This window comes from Rutidosis leptorrhynchoides, chromosome 5 (assembly GCF_046630445.1).
Source record: "Rutidosis leptorrhynchoides isolate AG116_Rl617_1_P2 chromosome 5, CSIRO_AGI_Rlap_v1, whole genome shotgun sequence".
NCBI lineage: Eukaryota > Viridiplantae > Streptophyta > Magnoliopsida > Asterales > Asteraceae > Rutidosis > Rutidosis leptorrhynchoides.
In genome coordinates, this window is record NC_092337.1 from 88337165 (window position 1) to 88359455 (window position 22291).

At 35.5% G+C, this 22291-nt stretch overlaps 1 protein-coding gene across 2 annotated transcripts; it reads right to left on the bottom strand.

Moving 5' to 3' along the window:
- Positions 1-16517: 16517 nt before the first annotated feature.
- LOC139846948 (cysteine--tRNA ligase, chloroplastic/mitochondrial) lies at positions 16518-21015 on the bottom strand. 2 transcript variants are annotated; one of them, XM_071836529.1, is made up of 9 exons: positions 20573-21015; positions 20388-20451; positions 19837-19998; positions 19116-19286; positions 18747-19028; positions 17735-17860; positions 17418-17621; positions 17104-17205; positions 16518-16938 (listed from the first exon to the last, which is right to left on the bottom strand). In XM_071836529.1, the coding sequence occupies exons 1-9, from the start codon at positions 20956-20958 to the stop codon at positions 16702-16704; spliced, it is 1734 nt and encodes a 577-aa protein (XP_071692630.1). In that variant the 5' UTR covers positions 20959-21015; the 3' UTR covers positions 16518-16701. The 2 variants fall into 2 exon arrangements, with proteins under 2 accessions (XP_071692630.1, XP_071692631.1); XM_071836530.1 differs by having other exon boundaries at positions 20388-20455; positions 20573-20797.
- Positions 21016-22291: the final 1276 nt, after the last annotated feature.

Below are 22291 nucleotides of genomic sequence, written 5' to 3' on the forward strand. Positions count from 1 at the left end.
TGTGGTTGAAAAATGGATTGGATAAACCTTTTAAACGCGTTTTATTTTTTCCCTGGTCAGATAATCTGGACGACGTCCAGAAATCTGGACGGCGTCCAGTTGTTAAGCGTGGGACGGCGTCCAGAAGGTTTGGACGGCGTCCAGTTTCACTAAAACGTACTGACCATTATTTGAAAAAATCCTTTGAAATTGGACGGCGTCCAAGGGATTTTGGACGGCGTCCCACTGTTCTGGTGGCTCAAAAACTCATAAAAATTCCCATATTCAACGCACAAAAGTTCATATCATCCTCATTGATCATTTTGTACATTAAAAACAATCAAATCAATCATAAAACACTCAATTCACACTATTTACACGCGTGAACTTTCTTTAACGAGTCGTTCACCCAACTCGTCCCCATTTTGATTTAGGCTATGTTCACGAAGTTGAGGCTAACCTCGTCTTCGATTTCCAGGGGACCATCGACATAGTGTTTAACCCGGTGGTCATTTACTTTAAAAATATCGCCCTTCCAGTTCACCACTTCAATTGTACCATAAGGGTACACCCTTCTAACAACAAATGGTCCCGACCATCGGGACTTAAACTTTCCTGGTGATAACTTGAAACGGGCATTGTAAACAAGGACACGATCTCCTTCCATGAATTCCTTTGGATTTTTCAATCTTTTGTCGTGCCATTGTTTGGTTTTTTCTTTATAAATTAGAGAGTTGTCATAGGCTTCAAGCCTCAACTCGTCTAATTCATTTAACTGGATCAAACGTAACCGACCCGCCTCTTGGTAATCCAAATTACATGCCCTTAGCGCCCAATGCGTTTTGTGTTCAATCTCCAAAGGGAGATGGCATGCTTTTCCGTATACCATACGGAAAGGAGTGGTTTCAATAGGTGTTTTTAGGTCGTGCGAAAGGACCACAATGCATCGTTTAACTTAACTGACCACTCTTTTGGATTCGCACGAACGGTCTTTTCAAGTATGCGTTTTAACAACCGATTGGTATTCTCCACTTGCCCACTTGTTTGGAGATGATAGGATGTTGAAATTTTATGGATCACTCCATCTTTCTAGAAAGAACGTTGCATCGAATTTTGCAGTTGGTTCAGTTTTGGGCCAACGGGTTGAGAAACGTTTTCAACCTATTTATTATGCAAGCAAGACTTTACAAGGAGCCCAATTGAACTACACAACAACGGAAAAAGAGCTCCTTGCTATCGTCTTTTCTTTTGACAAATTCTGATCATATCTTGTCCTATCGAAGACAATTGTCTTCACCGATCATTCGGCATTGAAATACCTTTTCTCTAAGCCGGATGCAAAACCTCGATTGCTAAGATGGGTCTTGCTTTTGCAAGAATTTGATATCGAGATTAAGGACAAGAAAGGTGCCGAAAATCTCGCGGTTGACCATCTTTCTAGACTTGAAAATCCCAATCTTGAAGTACTCCATGAATCGAGTATTAAAGATGATTTTCCCGGTGAATACCTCATGCTAGTAGAGAAGGTGGAAGACCCGTGGTATGTTGACTTCGCCAATTACATTGTTGGGGGTACCTAGAAACCAGTTGATCACATCAGAAAAGAAAGAAATTCTTTAGTGACCTAAAATACTATTTTTGGGAAGACCATTATCTATTTAGGCGATGTGCGGATGGAGTTATTCGCAGGTGTGTTTCGGGGAAGGAATGCACCGAAATTCTGCTTGATTGTCACCTTGGTCCAACAGGTGGGCACTTTGGTCCCCAAATCACGGGGAGGAAAGTTTACGAGGCCAGTTTCTATTGGCCTACAATATTCAAAGATGCCTACACTGTTTGTAAGGCTTGTGACGCGTGCCAACTGGCCGGTCAAATCACTAAACGGGATGAAATGCCTCAACAAAGCATCCAAGTATGCGAGGTGTTCGATGTTTGGGGAATTAACTTTATGGGGCCCTTTCCAAAGTCTCATTCTTACCTCTACATACTTGTTGCCATAGACTATGTTTTCAAATGGGCGGAGGCAAAACCTCTACCAATAAATGATGGCCGAGTTGTAGTAACCTATGGAACTTTTCTCAAGGTTTGGCACACCAAAAGCCCTTATCAGTGATCGGGGCACCCACTTTTGCAATAAGCAATTAGAAAAGGTGTTGAAAAGATATGGAGTGATCCATAAAATTTCAACATCCTATCATCCCCAAACAAGTGGGCAAGTGGAGAATACCAATCGGTCGTTAAAACGCATACTTGAAAAGACCGTTGGTGCGAATCCAAAAGAGTGGTCAGTTAAGTTAAATGATGCATTGTGGGCCTTTCGCACGGCCTACAAAACACCTATTGGAACCACTCCTTTCCGTATGGTATACGGAAAAGCATGTCATCTCCCTTTAGAGATTGAACACAAAGCGCATTGGGCGATAAGGGCATGTAAATTGGATTACCAAGAGGCGGGTCGGTTACGTTTGACCCAGTTAAATGAATTAGACGAGGTGAGGCTTGAAGCCTATGACAACTCTCTAATTTATAATGAAAAACCAAACAATGGCACGACAAGAGATTGAAAAATTCAAAGGAATTCATGGAAGGAGATCGTGTCCTTGTTTACAATGCCCGTTTCAAGTTATCACCAGAAAAGCTTAAGTCCCGATGGTCGGGACCATTTGTTGTTAGAAGGGTGTACCCTTATGGTACAATTGAAGTGGTGAACTGGAAGGGGCGATATTTTTAAAGTGAATGGCCACCGGGTCAAACACTATGTCGATGGTCCCCTGAAAATCGAAGACGAGGTTAGCCTCAACTTCGAGAACAAAGCCTAAATCAAAATGGGGACGAGTTGGGTGAACGACTCGTTAAAGAAAGTTCACGCGTGTAAATAGTGTGAATTGAGTGTTTTATGATTGATTTGATCGTTTTTAATGTACAAAATGATCAATGAGGATGATATGAACTTTTGTGTGTTGAAAATGGGAATTTTTATGAGTTTTTGAGCCACCAGACCAGTGGGACGCCGTCCAAAATCCCTTGGACGCCGTCCAATTTCAAAGGGTTTTCTCAAATAATGGTCAGTACGTTTTAGTGAAACTGGACGCCGTCCAAACCTTCTGGACGATTTCTGGACGCCGTCCAGATTACCTGACCAGGGAAAAAAATAAAACGCGTTTTAAAGGTTTATCCAACCCATTTTTCAACCACACACACTTTTAACTCAGCTTTTCTCTCCCAAACACGAACCAACACTCACAAAACCCTAAAATCTACTTCAAATTCGCGATTTCTTCCTTCAAATCCAAGCTTGAATCATGTTTTCTAGGGTATTGCTACTCCCTTTTCATACTATTCTTTCTTAATTACTTAATTTGTATGTTTATATGTATAATTTGGTGAAAGATAAGTGTGGGGTGTTTGATTTGCATGATTCTTGTTTAGATTAACATGCCTTAGTTGTTTAATTACCCATTATGTCTTGATTTTGCAATAATTATATGTTTAATGGGTATGTTCATGATTCTAGGGTTTGTAGTGATTAAATCCGAAATTAGGGTAATTAATTCAAGATATTGAGTTTGTTTGTGTTGTTTATGAAGCTTGTGAAGTGTTTAATTGTTGTTGATGATATAGATGTTAATTTGGCCGAGTCATAAATTGAATTTTAGTGAATGTCTAGCATGTTTTGAATTGTAATGTTCTTATGAAAGATGTATGCTAGTTTCTCACCTGTTTAAGCCTATTGAAGTGGATTGATGGTATGGAATGCTATAATGTAGTTGTGTTATGTGAAGATTATGGTCATTTTAAACTAAATTGTGATACTTGTGCTATGATTGTAATGAATATCATTAGAATGCAATTTTAAATGTCATGACCTATGAACGCAACATGCTTGAGTCCTAAGTTGATGCCTAATTGTGAATTTTATGATCCACATTTTTGTGAGAGTGTATTTACTAGTTTATGTTGACTTTGGTTGACTGTGATCAATTATTCTGAACATACGCTTTTGCTTATATGAATCACAAGGCTTATGAACTTTGAATGGAATGACTAATTCCCCTTGATACTCGGTTATGTTTTTAGCTAACATTAACACAACGGTTTCTATGTTCTATTGGTTTGGTGTTATTATGTTTTGCATGGACAATCTAGCCGAGGGGGACAACCAAAGAGAGGCAGGACCTCAAGAAATGTTCCACCACCACCACCACCACCACCGGTTCAACGACATTCATCATCATCATCTGGCGAAGAAGAAGAAGAGGATCAAAATAATCCAATAGTATGGTTAGAACATCTCCGGGACAATGATGATTACGGGGAAACTTTTGCTCAAATTACCCGTAGACCAATTAATGCTACATGGTATTTCGACTGGGCTCCTTTTATTGAGGCGGGTATGCACACCCATGTTACTCGTTTGTTAGCTCTACCATATAATAACATAGTGACCTATGCATGGAAACACATTTTCAGTCTACACGATCAAGTGTTTCCCGTGCTATGTAAAGAATTCTACTCAACTTTCCGATTCAATAATGTTCGCGATCCACTATCGGATGCTTTCTTTAGATTCCGACTAGGGGGTGAGGAAAGAAGTTTGAGTAGTTTTGGGTTATGTAGAGTTTTGGGTATTTTTAACGAGCTTACTGACGCACAATTAAGGACATATTTGGTAAGCTCAGAGTATCATGGAAGAGTGGGTTTCAATGAACAATTCTTTTGGAGAAGGATTAGAGGTCCGAATGCATCTAGCCCGTTTAAAGCAAGCAGACACAGGTATACCGAAATAGCAACCCCTGACGATAAGCTTCTCCGTCGACTTATCGCATGTACTTTTAATGCGAGAGTCGAAGGACACGAGAAGGTAAAATCTTTGGATCTATGGATAATGGATCAAATCAAACGGGGTTGTCACACTGATATACCGGGGTTAATTGGAAACTATTTGCTGGGTATCGCTACGGATGCACGAAGAGATAAACCGCTTCTAGGGGGCCACTACATTACGCGGATTGCTCGTCACTTTAATATTGATCTTAATCGCCTGATAGAATGTGACCATGCAATGAAAGCCTTGAAAAAGGTTTCTTATGTTAACGCTGAGATTCTGATGTACGACGAAAATAGGCGTTTGGTACCTTTTGTGGCATGTGGCGCGAGTGGTAGTGGAGCAAACGTTCAACAAGAACAACAAGAGGAAGAAGAAGCGGAAATGGAAGCCCAGACAAATGTTCATGATCAAGGTCCTTGGAATCCGTCCCAATCTAGTTGGGATAATTTGGTTAATAGTGTTAATAATATGAGGTTGAGTCCGAATGAGCAGAGGACACATAACAACCGTATGTGGGATAGTCAGCAAAGAATGGAGCAACGCCAGATTGCTCAAGTACACGATCAGGGATGGAACAGTTATGGTATTGACTGGAATAACCATAACACAGAGTTATTTTATTCCAACCCCGATCAGTACTATGGGACAACACGTCTGACACCCACATACTACACTGATCCTCAAAACCCACCACCTCATTACCCAATTTATAATACTAAAGCTGCGATGCAGGATGTCAGGAACCGATTTGAGCAGGAATACCCGCAGGGACGCCCAAGCAGAGATGGCTCAGGAAATTACTTTTGGCCTTACGATAACTAAAGGCATGCGAGCCTATGATCATTTTGTGGAAACATTTTAAACAATTTATTTGTTATGGTGTGTATTAAAACAATATTGGTTTGTATTTTTAAACTAATTGTGTGGTTTAATAATGGTTGTGGTTGTAAAAACACCATTATTTTTAGTATTATTTGTGTGGTTTGTTATTTTGTGCAGCGTGGTTGAACTTCAAAGACTGGCATTAAGTTCAGCAACATTTGATATTATGATGTATGTATGTCGATAATCGAGGAATGGACGATGCTCTTATGCTGGCAGTAAGTTCAGCGACATTCGTCTACATGTTCCACGATTTACAGGTTAAAAATTTGAAAATTTCTACAATCACCCTATCACTTTGCCCTCTAAATTTAATCCTTTTTCTGATTTCATGCAATGAGGGCCTTGCATGATCTCAAGTATGGGGTGGGAGATAGAAATTTATCGGGAATTCGTTTTACAAAAAAAATTAAGGCGTTTATGATTAAAATTTTAAAATTTTCAGGTAGCCTTAGAAACGAAAATTGTCCAAAAACCATATTACATACATTGTGTTCTAAAAGAAATGTTGAGTTATGTTTTAAATTATTAATAGTCTTTGAAGTTGCACTATCATTCAATTATTTGAATGAAAATCCTACTAGTTTAGTAAAGCTAACTTGTAGGCCACTTGTACCAAAACGAGTGTAAACTGTGAGAGAGCGGTGATTGCATAGCGTGGTCGGAAATCGGACCTCGCGCCAGATCGAAAACTAAAACAGGAGGATCCTCATTGTTTCTCCTAACAAGGACAATGTTGCGTCCGACCACTTTATTATTACCCATATGATGTATCCATTCCATCCTCAAGGAAGTAAAGTCTTCCGAATGACACACTTGCTGATTTAATTCAGAGGATGTAGTCCAGACCAGTTGTAGGGTGACGAAAAATCTTGAAAAGTCATTACTAACATCGACTGAAAATCTACCGGGCCTCAACGTCAAGCAGGAAAACTGGTAGTCAAGGTTTGTCTCAATGAGGGAGATTTGCTAGTGATTTATCAGATCCCCGGAACGGATAATCTCCGTAAAGATTAATCAGCTTTTAAGCCTGATGAATCTCAATCTATATGATTGATTTAACGGATTAGATGATTACCTCATAATTATCAATGAATCTCAATCTATATTGAATCTCAATCAGTTAGGTACTGTGGGAGGGATTGGCTCGACCAATAGAGGGAAACCCGCACTCATTTTTCAAAATTCATAAAATCCGACTAAATCGGAAAACGTGCCTAGTGTTAAAACTAGCATGATATTTTCAAAACCATAAAACGTTTTCATTGAGGTCCTGATTTCCCTAGAACCAAATTTTTCGGATACTTGGCTCTAATCTCTCAAAAATGTGTGCGTGTGTTCTCATTGTGTACATAGCGTGAGTGTGATAACAATAAAGGTGTGATTTACTTAAAGCGTGTGTTTCATATAGCGTGAGTTGCGTTTCATATAAACGTTTGTGTTTCGTGTGCTTCGAGTGATTTGCGTAATGTTTTCTAAATTGTGTAAGTGTGTTTGATATTGTTCTACTCTGTAAGAAAGAATTGCTTGAGGACAAGCAAGGTTTAAGTGTGGGGTGTTTTGATATTGCTCAATTACATTATATATAGCTCTCGCAATATCGTGTGAAATACTCTAGAATCAAGGATAATGAAGGCGTTTCTACAAGTAATAGACAAAGATATGCAAATTTGTATCGGAAAGTGATTTGTGAAGAATTTTGATGAATTATGACCATTCGATAAGTTGTGATATCATCATAGTTGATCCCGATACAAGTTATCGAATGGTCATAATTCATCAAAACACTTCACAAATCACTTTCCGATACAAATTTGCATATCTTTGTCTATTACTTGTAGAAACGCCTTCATTATCCTTGATTCTAGAGTATTTCACACGATATTGCGAGAGATATATATAATGTAATTGAGCAATATCAGTCATGATACCAATCGATGTAGAGATTTGGCAGAACTGATCGCGGAGGCATATGAGTAAGGCAAACTAGACCATTTAATCGCACAAGGTGCTGCAAGTACTGCGAATGCGATTATCTTGCCTGCAGAGTCTAATGCTCTGCAAGTGCCAAATGCTGCTGATCGAAAAGCTCCTGCGGTGAAGAACCTTAGGGTAAAAATGGTAAGTAAGGAAGAGAATTTACGCGGGATTCAGGTCATTAATGTGGTGGAGGTACAAGGCGAGATGTAGTATTCCATCAAGTACCTAATTCAAACTCAATTACTACACAAATTAAAACTCAAAGTACAGAAGAATGAAAAAAAACTCAATCAAATGGTAATAAACATATGCATAGAACCTTTAAACAATTACACTACTTAAATGCACTAACAAAACAAAGAAAACGTTTTTAGAACCCAACTCAATTTTAAATTTAAACCTTCAAAGGTTTGCATACGCAGTGAAATGTTTACATCAAAAACCTAGTATCCGCTAGGGATGGCAATGGCCACCCGATCCGGTGGATATCCACCCGATCCACCCGCTTCGTAATGGATATGGATGAACTTAAATGGATATGGATACGGATATGGATGAACTTAAATGGATATGGATATGGACATAGATGAAAAGTTTCATCCATGGATATATCCATTACCACCCAAAATACATATACGAATACATTAATATAGATATATACTTATATATTTAACATTACAAGTTCATTTACCGTTAGATTTACAATTTGTTTTTCAACCCTATAATGAAATAACTATAATATATTACAATAAAGCAAGTGTATCTAACAAAATAAACTTACACATTTCATATTTCAGCTTTCATTATCTAAGTTTTATAATAAATTTAACAAATATTGTTATATCTTCGACAAAGATTACATATTCTTATGGATATATTTTAAGTATGTCATGTTATATTTAATTTTGCTATAATACGGTTTTATTTTAATCGCATATTCGAAAATATTATAATTTTTTTTAATATTCATTGAATATCCATTAACCCGCTTAATCCATTGGATATGGATATGGATGGATGACCTGAAACTAAATGGATATGGATATGGATGAACAAAAATTAAATGGATATGGATATGGATACGACATCACCCGATCCATATCCGATCCATTGCCATCCCTAGTATCCGCAGTGAAACGTTTATATCAAAACCCTCGACCGCTTGAAAATTTGTTTATCTTAAAGCTCAACCATAGGTTGCACTAAGATGAACGATGACGTCGATAACTTTTCTAATGACTTACCAGATAATTTTTCAATTCAATGACGTAGATAATTTTTCAATTCAATGACATAGATAATTTTTCAATGACATACCTGCTTCTACAGATAGATATTTGAGTCGTAATTAATGGACAAATTTATGTTTGATTTACAAGAAGCCAATGACGTCAATGTCGGAGATGGTCCTCCTCACCTTTCTCCTGTCGTTTCTAACTTGCAACAATCGGAAATGTTTAGAGTATGATGAAAACCCTGGCCGCTCAATATCTCAATGTAATCCGCGATGAACTAACAGATTTATGTCATCATTATGGTATAAGAAAACCTTGAGGATCCTGAACACCAAATATGATTGAGTTTTACTTACATAAAACCGTGATGATAAATATTACTTTAGCATCTCTTGACAACAACAGAGTGACAAATAATGATCAACCGATTATTGTCAGAGGAGAAGATAGTCTGCGGCATGTAAGACACAGAATATTGGAAACATTGATTCTTGTCGGTGCATATTATGAGTCGGTATGTGAGCCTTCACCGGATGCCCAAAGAATCCATCTCGTGAATGGACACGAATGTAGTAATCTAGTCACCCTTTCTAATGGGTATTCTTTAAAAAACTTTATCTTTTTTGTTTCTTAATATAAAGATAGATTCTTAATATGTGATTCTATCATTAAGGAACAAAAAAAAAGATAATAAATTTAGGAAAAACATGTTAAAAAGGCGACTAGATTTCTTCAGTCGTGCTCATTCACGAAATGGAGCCTTTGACAATCCGATGAAAACTTTCATATCGACCCATAATTTGCACCAAACAAAATCAATGTTTCCTCTATTATTATATGTCTCACATGCAGAAGAGTGTTATCATCTTTCACAACAATCGATTACTCGGCATTTGCTGCTACATCGTTTTCACGTAACGCTAAACTAACATTCAACATAATGTTTTTGTAAATAAACTCAATCATGTTTAATGATCCCGAGCCCCCAAGTTTTCTTATACCATAAATGAGAGCATAGATTTGTTAGCTTATCGCGAGTTAAGTTGAGATTTTTGAGCGGCTGGGTTTTTCACCATACTCTAAACGTTTACGATTTGTTGCAAGATAGAAACAACGAGAGGAGAGTGAGGTGGACCATCTTCGATCTTGACGCCATTGTCTTCCTCCAAACCAACCATAAATTTACTCATTAAGGCTCATCTACTAAAAAAAGTAGGTATGCCATTGAAAATATTCTGGTAAGTCATTAAAAAAGTTATCGACATCGTCGTTCATGAGCAAACTAGGGTGGAGGGTTTTAAGAAAAACATAATTTCGAGCAGGGAAAGGTTTTGAAATAAACATTTCACGGCGGATGCTAGAAAGGTTTTGAAATAAACATTTCACGGCGGATGCTAGGATTTTGATGTAAACATTTCTCAACGGATGCTAGCTTTTTAGGTTTAAAGTCAAAATTGGGTTGGTTCGGGTTCCATAAAAACGCTTTCTTTGTTTTGTTAATCCATTTAAGTAGTGTAATTGTTTAATACAAATATTAGGCGTATGTTTGTTACCGTTAGAGTGAGATTATTTGATCTTTAATTCGAGTTATGTGGAGTAAATGATATTGAATTAGGTACCTCGTGGTAACATGGTGGGATGAACCCTGTAATATCAAGAACATTCCTGATAGTCGTCTTTATAGCAGCAAGCAAGAAACTAAGAAAGCAATTGTATCCGTGTATCTGTGCTCCTTGCTTCTTCCCTGCAAAATATATGTTAAATATTAATTAGTGAGACAACAAAGAAACAATTAATGCGTCAAATACTACATAACTTATATTAAAAAAAATCATTTGTTTAGAACAAAATGATTTTGGAGATCACACACATCCGAATAAACATTGAGCGATTTTCAACTCATTCGTCATGTTCCCTTTTTTCATAATTTATTATTTTAAGCCATGTAGCTGGTTAGTATATATAACCCAAAACGACCCATTTATAGCTACTTATAGGCAACTTAAAGGCTCATATAGTATGTCCAATATCTAAAAGTATGCATCAAGGCACATATTTCATTGGCTAAATGCACGAGCATTGCAATGCACAATAGTACACGGCAAAGTTATCATGAAAAAACAATTGTACCTTATGTGTATATAGTAGATCATTGGCAGTTTTTAAAGGATCGGATATTTCAGAGAGTACGATTGAAAAGTGAAGATCTTCAGACATAGAAGAAAGAAATACATCGTTAAAACTTTTTTAACAATCAACTATTTCGGTAGGTATATTTTCATTCTGGCTTGAATCATCTAGTTTCCCTGAAACTTCTACACAGTCTTGCAAGGTCTGCAACAGAGATGAATAAATAAACCTTGGTTATTTTCTTTAGATAGTCACCCAAGCATAGGAAATTTTTTAATCGAATATAAATTGAAAAGATGATTGTAAATGTGAAACCTGATATATGTAATAAGCATGAGCGGAAGCAATTTCAAGCTGCATAACATTCAGTTACAATCAGAAAAAGTCTCAAAGCCAATGGATGATACAGTTCTATAACCTGGAAAAACAAAAATCTGGTCAACTTTATGCTCAAAGATCACATAAATAATTTCCCTTGTAACTGCGTTGGATACTTCGATCCTTTTTTGAAAGATTTTTAATATAAGATTTCCTATTTGCCTATCATTGAGTCATGATTACAGATAAGATGATGTCGACTACATAACATTCATTTACTAATCTTTATTGAAGTTGTCTTAAATATCTAACAATGGACAAACCAAAGTAAATAGCAATTTACTATCATTTCATTGCTAACATGAACATTGGAAACTGAAAATTTGTTACTAAAAGCTTGCAATTCTTAGAAACCATTATATAGATTGCTCAACTTTCAAGAAATGTTGTAAAACACCATTCAACTTTTGCAAACAATATGAAATCCATCCCTACACGAAAAGTCATATTACAAGTTAAAAGGTTCATGATGATATATTTTTAAAAGTGAAGTTGTCATAGTAATTAGTTATATAACAAAGTGACCAAATTAAAAATGAAGTCACAAAACCATTGTTGATTAATTAGCTTATGTTACTACTGTCACATGCAAACACAACTCTGAGCAATTTCATTTTCATGATGCGGAAAAATAAAATCCATTCCACCACCATGTATATCAAATGAGTAACCCTTTTCAAAAAAAAAAAAAAAAAAAAATCAAATGAGTAACCTAAATAAGCCGCACATATTGCACTGCACTCGATATGCCATCCAGGTCTTCCAACTCACCAAAGGCTGTCCCACGAAGGCTCGCCCTCCTTTGCAGACTAAATGGAAAACATTTAAAAATTGAGTACGCACTGACACGTTGCCAAGCAATTTAGATCAGTCGATATGATAACTCTTGTTGTCTGTTGAGGTTAACAGATCATGCTTTCAAATAACACAAGATTGGATTATTGTTGAAATAATAGTTCTGTAATCACAATTCACACACTAATAACAATCAAGTTACGAAAAATAAAAGACAGACTATTCAGAACGACAAATGGTCCCATCCCATTTCAATTTGTATGCAAGTGACCCATTTTTACAAGACAAACTATTCAGAGATATGACAAATACTTTAATAATTAGCAACACTAATTCACTTCATTTTAAATCTGGTCATTGTACAGCAACAACAACAAAAAAAAAAAATCAATTTAAAAAATGTACTAAAGATTATCTAGCCAAGTCAATCTTTTAAAGTTTTCCAGTTACAATAATCAGTTTTTAAAACACGCTTGTTTGTACAACTACTTCTAAACAGAGTAAAAATTTTAAGTAAAATGAACGTGTATATATATATATATATATATATAATAATTATTTGAAACACAGATATGAAGTATAGACATAAGTGGAAAAGTACAAGGAGGAAAGGATCTCACCTAACATTGAGCACGGGCACGAACAACAAACGAAAGCTATACCGGACCACCACCTAACCCCAAAACCTAAAACCGCAACAAAAACCACCCGTAACCACCATGAAAACCGATTGGCACTCTAAATACTGAAATCACACGGAACCTTTGTACTTACGACCAAAACACCGAAACTTAAAATCATCTCCGATCCTCTTACCATGACCTAAAACTAAAACTAGTAAACTACCTAAAAGAGACTACAAGTACAATCGATCTAAATACAAGTTCAAGGAAGAGTTTTTTTTTTTTGGACATCAGTTTGGGATCACCCAGGGACTAAACCACCCACCGACCCACGCATTCATCTCCCGTAGTTGCATAACCCGCCTCCAACTACTGCCCTGGAGAAAACCCGGACCAATCCGAGGACATGGCCGGTAAAAACCCCTCCCCGCTCCCCACACTAAGCGAAAGGCGACATAGGTGTATACTTCAGGTCAGGGATAACATTGAGTGCAATGTTGCAGCCCAACGGAGTCGAACACTACTGACAGGCCACTACTAGGCTACAACTCAATGTTAAGTTCAAGTAAGAGTTAGCGGAAGAAATAAAATTGATGTAAAAAGAAGAATATACACAAAAGAGTTAAGAGTGAAAGTCCTCCGGACTGCCGACCAAGGAGAAAGATCCAGAAAATGGTGGCGGTGGCGGTGGCTGCTAAATCAAATCAAGTTAGGGTTTGAAATAGAGTGAGAGAGAGGGAAAAGGCCGTGAACTCGTGAAGCTATGTGAACTAAAAAGTGTATAAATAGGGAGAATACATTTTGTTATCACTACTCAACAAGTGGGGAATGGCTGATTTAGTTATATACGAGTATATAGTTTAAAAAACAAATTTTCTTGTAATAATTAGCCCAACATCGAATTAGAAAAGAAAATATTAGTTATGTAGTCCGTATAAAAATGTACCCAACTAATATCTCTTATCATAGTTTTAGCTTTAACGTTGAGATATCTGGTTAGTGATTGTTTTAGCTTTGCTCGTGCATCACTTGGGGCTAACAGACATCGTCCTAATCGGTGCAGTGAAGTAAAGGAAATACATCATCGTCTCAATAGAGGTAGTCGAATGGTCGGTGAATTTATTATTTTAATATTTTAATAAATATTGGGAGTTTTGTTATTTCAAGATCAATAGTGATCGAACCGATTTGAAGATAATAATAATATAAAAGGAATGGTACTATTTCGGTCGAGGTTTTTATATGCAATCGGATTATGAATTAATGACATATTCTCGAATGACTTTAAGTGTTGGACGAAAATAGCAGGCAGTCACACCTACTACTCTCAAAGTATACTTAACTGTCAATTAAGTGCTACTAAGGTTCAACGTATGATTATATTACAGAACTTAATATGGTGGTAACACCCGCCCATATTGACTATATAAAGAGGGTCTTGTTCGTTAATGTACCAATATCACGACTCTAAGTTAACTTAGCGGAGCAAGTTGTCATGCAAAGTCAAATCACATCTTTCACAATATAATTAACTATATATGTAATAGAACCAAACTTAGAACAATGGGTGTATTTAATTAAGCCCGTAATAATTCTCAACAGAAAGCATTCAAAAACCAAGTTTTAATCTTCGCTTCGTTGCATCCACTTCATCTTTAGCATCGTATTTGCTTCCAATGACGTTAATGGATCGCAAGATTTCTAGGGCATCGTGCCACTCGTGAGAGTGAGATGTCAAGTTAGTTATAAGTTCATATGCTTCATCAGGCGTTTTCTTCATGAGGGCGCCGCTGCTGCGGTGTCGATTTCTTTACGGGTGGAAATATTTGCACCTTTGTAGAGAAATAGAGATTTTTTGAAATGAATTGAGTTTATGTTGCGAACATCCTCTTAACATTTTTCTAAAACGGGAACATGTGTTATACAGAGTCTCGTTGGTCTTTTGTTGAAATTGGTTAATCTCGGCTTTGAGATTAACATATTTGGATGCAGGAAATTTTTTTCCTAGAAAACGATCTTAGAGTTTCCCAAAATGTGATATCTCCTTCGGGAAGAGATTCTAGTCATTCATTGGCTTCCCCAGTAAGAGTCAAAGATACATTAGGAGGTAAACGAGTACAAAGATGCTCGTTAGCGTCTTCCCTTGGTAGTCTGTGAAAAGAGTGATCTCGTAGTTAATGGATAATTTGTGCCTTGGTCTCGAAGTCTTCGGGGACCCCGGGATGCATGATTGCATGACCTTGACCAACTCGGGTGGCCTTCATCATAGCTTATATAGATTGATTATTGTTTTCACCCATATCTAACTCGGGAGATCGGGGCGAAATAGGGAAAGAATTAATCGGACTAGGTGGAACCGTCGGTGACTCGGGCACCTCGGTTCTCGCAGTGCTAGACTTAATTAAAGATTAGGTCTCTTTGACCTTGTTGGCTAGGCAAATGATCCTGTATCGGTCTTGTGGTTCCACAAGCTCGACATTCTTGAATCGGAGCATGCACTAGTAGAAAAAGAAAAGAGAAACTTCTGTGAGAAAGTGTCTTCACGGGAGCTTTAAAGAAAAGAAAAGAAAAGAAAAGGATAGAATGGATTTGATGAGAATTCACCACTCTTCGGCCCGATGAGTAATAGATATTCACTTCTCAAGGCTCAGCAACAAAACTATGTTGGCCATGTACCGGTTAGGGTAGAACATGATCCTTTAAATCGAAAAAACCAGCAACCCTGGTCCTAGTTGAACCTAGACACCAAGCGTCTTGCAGTGTTTCGAGAAAAATAAAAATCTAAAACTTTTGCTAACTCTCCGACATTGGCGCCAAAAATAGCTGATGTGCGTGCAGTCATGTGGTTGTGCAAAATCAACTAATTCAAATTTATAAACCTATACTAATAATACTAAAGCACTAACGGGCAGAGTCCCGATCGGTGTAGTGAAGTATCGAAAATACATGATCGTCCCAATAGAGGTAGTCGAAGGGTCGGTGAATTTATTATTTTTATATTTTCTAGTAATAATTGAGGTTTTGTTATTGTAGGAGTAATAATGATTGGACTGATTTGAAGACAATAATAATATAAAAGGATGGATGCTGGTTCGATCGGGGATTTTATATGTAATCAGATTATGAAATAAGGACATTTTCTCGAATAGCTTTAAGTGTTGGACGCGAATAGCGGACTACCAAACCTACTACTCTCAAAGTATACTTAATTGTCAATTAAGTACTACTAAAGTTAAACGTATGATTATACTCCGGAACTTAATCCGACGATACCACCCGCCCATATTGAATACACTAAGAGGGTCCAGTTCGTTAATGTACCAATATCACGACTCTAAGTTAACTTAGTAGAACAAGTTGTCATGTAAAGATCAAATCACATATTTCACAATGTTATACATGCAATAGAACCAAACTTAGAACCGTGGATTTATTTAATTAAGCCCGTAAGAATTAGCATTAAAAAAACAAAGTATTAATCTTCGGTTCAGACCAGGCTGCCTGCTGTTGCATCTCAAGTTCAATGTAGTTAATTCGATCTGATTAGTTTTAATTTTCAAAATTGATTTTAACTTTAATTAATAGGTTATAGATACATTGTTCAATTTACAGAATAAATGCATTTACCATATATGGGTACTTGAATCAGGAGGGACGACTGTAGATTATGCATCAAAATAATTGGAATGTTGCTACGTATGTATTTGATATAATAATCTTCATTCAAAACATTACAATGTATCTGATAAATATAACTACCTCTTTCAAAGTTTTATGTCAAGTCAATTTTCAATGAATTAATCACTATGATACAAAATAATAAACTCAAATGACTGGTTATAATGGTCCATAATGGTGTGATTTTATGGAATTAAGATTCTGAAGCATACTGTTCTTGCATTGCAAGAGGAACAGCGGGTCGCCACACGGTTCCCTCTGGGCTATCCATAAGAGCAATGCCGAGTGCAGCCAAGTCCTGCCTGATTGCATCTGATCGTTCATACTCTCTGTTTTTCCGTGCTGTATTCCTTTCTTGGATTTTTTCAACAACTTGGTCTTCGGTTAGTTTTGCACGCTTAAGTGCTTTTTCCCTCAGCTGCTGCAAAACCTATATATTAAAGAAACAGACAAATATAATATCAGCTTTCTTATGTGTAGAATAATAGAACTGTAGTCATTAATTTCTTTTTAAAGCTTCAAGATAATTGTTACCAATACTTGCAAACAAGTAAATATTTAATATACTTACTGTAATAAGTTTGAACTAGGGTACCTCATGGTAACTTGGTGGCATCAGCCCTAGAATATCAAGCACATTTCTGATAGTCTTCTCTATAGCAGCAAGCGACTGTATCCGTGCTCCTTGTTTCTTTCCCTGCAAAGTATATGTTGAATGTTGATTATTGAGAACACGAATAAATAAATAAAAAAAACTTGATGAAACGGATTTGACTATTACTTGATGCCACCAACTAAGGAATCGTTTGGAGAAATTAATTCAAGCATTTGTAAAAATGACTTGCAGCGTTAACTTTCTACCAATGCACATAGAATGCGCCTAAGTTATCATGAAAAAAAAAATAGTACCTTATGGGTATGTAGAAGATCATTGGCAGTTTTTAAAGGATCGGATATTGCAGAGAGTACAACTGGAGAGTGAAGATCTTCAGACATAGAAGTAAGAAATACATCGTTAAAACTTTTTAAACAATCAATTATTTCGGCAGGTATATTTTCTTTCTGACTTGAATTATCTAGATGCCCTGAAACTTCTACACAGTCTTGCAAGGTCTGCAACAAAGATAAAAAGAAATCAACCTTGATTATGTTCTCACGATAGTTACCCGTGTATAGGAAAATATTTAATCATATATAAATCGAAAAGATGATGGTAGATATGAAACCTGATATATGTAATAAGCACGATCGGAAGCACTTTCAAGCTGTACATCGGAGTAATTAATGGGGGATCGATAATGTGTTCCAATCAGAAAAAGTCTCAAAGCCAATGGATGATAAAGTTCTATAACCTGAGAAACAAAAAAACGACGATCTGCTCAACATTATGCTCAAAGATCACAGATGTAATTCCTACATTGGATCCTGTCTAACAAGATTTTTATGCTAAAAATTTTCCTATCATAGTTACAAATACAATGACGGTATGCACTCGAATAACATAACATTCAGTCACTGTTGCTGGTATTCATTAAAGGTATCTTAGATGACTGACAATGGGCAAACTGCAGTAAATATCGATGCACAATCACTACATGTCTAACATGAATATTGAAATCTGAAAACTTGTTACTAAAAGCAAGCAATTAACAAAAACTATTATAATGACCAAAGGAGCATTTGCATGGGGTATCAAGGTAACAATTCGTGATGGGTGTGTGAGTTTTCCTTTCATGTTGTAAAACACCATTCAACCTATGAAATGAATACGAAAACCATCCCCACACGTCAAACCATATTACAGGTTTCCAGATAATCTATGTTTGAAAGTTTAGTAATTAGTTATATAGTCAAGTACTCAAGTGACCAATTAAAATAAAAGTGAATAATACTGCTATTTATTGTGAATTGATCAAGAGTCAAACATTCTACTTTGACTACGAGTCAATTACAATGGGGAAAGAGTGTACATCAAATTGGTTATGTGTTATCGTTATCTTAGGCAAAAAAAATAATATGATAACGGGGGTGGATATTACATCTCATTTGGTGATCCATGTTATTGTAAAGAGTGTACATCAAATGATCATATTATTTTAATCATTTTCTTCCACCCTCCATTTGTTGCTCCAAGTTCATTTCTATTCATATAAAATAAACGGGTCCGCAATTACATCTCATTAAACTAAACCCAATGATAAAACAAATATGCATAACATAATGAGACTGTTCTTTTACCTGGCGAATTGTGAAAAAGTTACCAAGTGATTTAGACATTTTTTGAGAGTCGATAGTCACAAAACCATTGTGTATCCAATAGCTTATGTTACTTTTATCACATGCAGCACAACTCTGAGCAATTTCATTTTCATGATGAGGAAAAATGAGATCCATACCACCACCATGTATATCAAACGAGTAACCTAAATAAGCCGCACTCATTGCACTGCACTCGATATGCCACCCAGGTCTGCCAGCTCCCCAAGGACTATCCCAAGAAACCTCGCCCTCCTTTGCAGACTGCATTTTGAACCGATACCAAAATTGAGTGACCCGACCATTTTGCCACCTCTAAACAATAAAGCAAATTAGAATGTGGTAACTTACTTTCCATAAAGCAAAATCAGCAGGATTCTTTTTCCTTGAGTCCACTGCCACCCGCTCTCCAGCTCGGTTATCTTCTAATTTCCGCCCAGAGAGTCGTCCATATTCAGGAAACTCATCAACCGAGAAGTAAACGTCACCTTCAACTCTGTAGGCACGTCCGTTGTCAAGAATCTGTGGAAGATGTAAATTTCAAACAATCAAGAAATAAAATAAGGTTAGTCAGGTTCAAGATTAGGACTGAAACAGCATAAAGTTTAATACTGGCCATGCAAAATTGAGTTATGAAATCTTTCAGAGTCATGATTACCAATTTACCATACAGATGTCAAAAAGATTATCAACAATGACCACACAAACGTTTCAATTATATCAGAGATATATGACAAATATTTTAATAATTAGCAACACTAATTCACTCCATTCTAATCTGGTCATTGTACAGCAATAATTCATTCAAATTTAAAAAATGTATAAAAGATTATCCAGCCAAGTCAGTCTTTTAGAGATTTCCAGTTACAAAAATCAATTTTTAAAATACCCTTGTTTGGAGTTTGGACAACTACTTCTAAACTTCATAAAATTTTAAAATAAAATGAGCGCGTATAACAATTATTTGAAATTTTCTTCTGAAAGCTTCATGAAGTATCGACATAAGTGGACAAGCAAAAGGAGAAAAGGATCTCACCTAAAAATTGAGTAAGATTAATATTTAAAAAGACACCTGTTTGATCATATCAATGATTTGGGGCATGTGATCAGAAACTCGAGGTTCAACAGTAGGAGGTAGGCAATGAAGAAATCCCATATCCCGATGAAACTCTTCACAAAAACGTCTGCTCAAGCTGATTGGATCCTCTCCCAATTGACTTGCTCGAGCAATTATCTACATAATTTAAAAATTGCACTAAGGTATCCTGTCCGCCATACATATATAACAATCAGTTGATACTTAAACTCATAGTCTTTTAATTTCAAATAATCTAGAAAACTATCTTTAAAGAAATATAAGCCCTTTCTAGGGTGTTACTAATGTTAGCAAGTTCACCAAACTGCCCCGTATTCGGTTAAATGTTAGGGCTATTTAACGTTATGGCCGATTGTGTTATAATTTTAACTGAATTAACCTTCATACAACCACTAGTATTATATATCTGTCTTAGATAGTACTAACAAATTATAATCCTTTGAGACATCTTATAGCACATAACACAGTAAAACTACTACATATGCATTTAGAACGAAATAAGCAACCAATAATGAAAGTCAGCTCACCTTATCATCAACATCAGTAAAATTTCGAACATAATTGACTTCATATCCCATGAATTGTAGGTATCTGCCTAAGTTTCAAGTAAAAAAGCCACCTGATTACTGATTAGTAACATTTCATTGTAAATACATATACTAAAATAGATATAGATATAGATATTAAGTGATTGAATTAAAGAAAGGGGGACCTGAAGAGAATATCGAACGAAACGTAAACCCTAGCATGACCAATGTGACTAAGATCATAAGCAGTAACACCACAGACATACATTCCAACTTTACCATCAACTTTAGGTTTAAACAACTCTTTTTCTTTGCTCAAAGTATTATACAGCCATAACTCCTTCAATTGAAGCTTATGTTGCTTCGTATCTTTATTAATCGAACTCAATTGTCCTCCTACAGAAGAAGTTGTTGTTGAAGATGATGATGATGAAGAAGAAGAAGACCTAACAATGTTCCTGCCGTTATTAGTTTTGTGATAATTTTTGTAATTGGAGGTAATGAAGGGCTTTCGAGATTGAATTCGTAACAAAGGTTTGGAATAATTGAAGAGCAATTGAAGAGCAGCCATTTCGGCTACCTTCAATCCAACCAGGTGTCCGAGTTACTTCGGATAAAGGAAGGCTGGGTTTTATGAAGACGCAGATTGAAAGCTTCTTAAGTATTTACTTATTTAATTGATTTTTTTTTCTCTCTAAAAGCACAATATATGAATAAAGAATTAATTGATTTTATTAATTAATTAATATATATTCAATATAGAGTATCAATTTACTATTTACTATTCCTAACAAAACGGATGCCTTTTAAAAAACGCTAAATGGTTTGAGCCACCTTTCATACACATTGTTTTTTTTTTTTTCCAACCACTTGTTTTCTATTAGAGCCTGCTGTGACGATCCGAAAATTTCCGACCAAATTTAAACTTTAATCTTTATATTATTCCGACACGATAAGCAAAGTTTGTTAAGTTAAATCTCAAGAATTTTAAACTGTGTTCATACATTCATTATAACCTCGACCAAATTTCGACGATTCACGAATCGTTATATATAAATAGATATGTATATGTATATGTATATGTATGTATATATATATATATATATATATATATATATATATATATATATATATATATATATATTATAACTTGAGAATATTAATAAAGTATTAAACGTATAATACTTTACATGAACGTATTTGTTTCAATATGATTTTCAACAAAATTAAAAAAATATATATTAAATGATTGAATTATCAGAAACATTGAATTATGATTACAAGTCTCTGTTGAGAGGTCCACTATGATTTGAGAAAATATATTCCTCTTAACGATATTCAGAATAATTTGTAAAGCTATTTATAAATAAAAACAAAAAGTGTCATTTACGAAAGTTTGACAAAAGTTAGTGGAAAATTGGTTTTCATAATATTCTATTAATCTATTTTCAAACGTACAAAGACGTTTTCAGTTTAAAAAGAACTTTATTATTAAAACGTATATAACTTTTATAAATATCTAGAATCACTTTTGACAACTCATTACTTAACCAGTATAATAAATATAATGATATTTATATTTTATTTCATTAAATATATATAACGATTTAAATTAATATTATATATATTTATACGCGTATTATATATACATAGTTTTTATATTTTTACTATACTTTAACTTTACCTTTACTTTACTTTTACTTTACTTTAACTTTAATAATTCACTTTAATAATTCATACTTTAATAATTCACTTTAATAATTCATACTTTAATAATTCACTTTAATAATTCATACTTTAATAATTCACTTTAATAATTCATACTTTAATAATTCACTTTAATAATTCAAAAATCTATTATAAATAGAATTCAGTAGGTTTCATTATTTCATAGAAACTTGAAA

What these genes read in the sequence shown, in the direction of transcription:
- LOC139846948 (XM_071836529.1), bottom strand. Translation starts at nt 20,958, where the DNA reads ATGGCTGCTCTTCAATTGCTCTTCAATTATTCCAAACCTTTGTTACGA. An exon ending in TCGTTCGATATTCTCTTCAG is followed by an intron (nt 20,452 to 20,572) that starts GTCCCCCTTTCT and finishes AAACTTAGGCAG; the next exon opens with ATACCTACAATTCATGGGAT. An exon ending in TGCCACCAAGTTACCATGAG is followed by an intron (nt 16,939 to 17,103) that starts GTACCCTAGTTC and finishes TTTAATATATAG; the next exon opens with GTTTTGCAGCAGCTGAGGGA.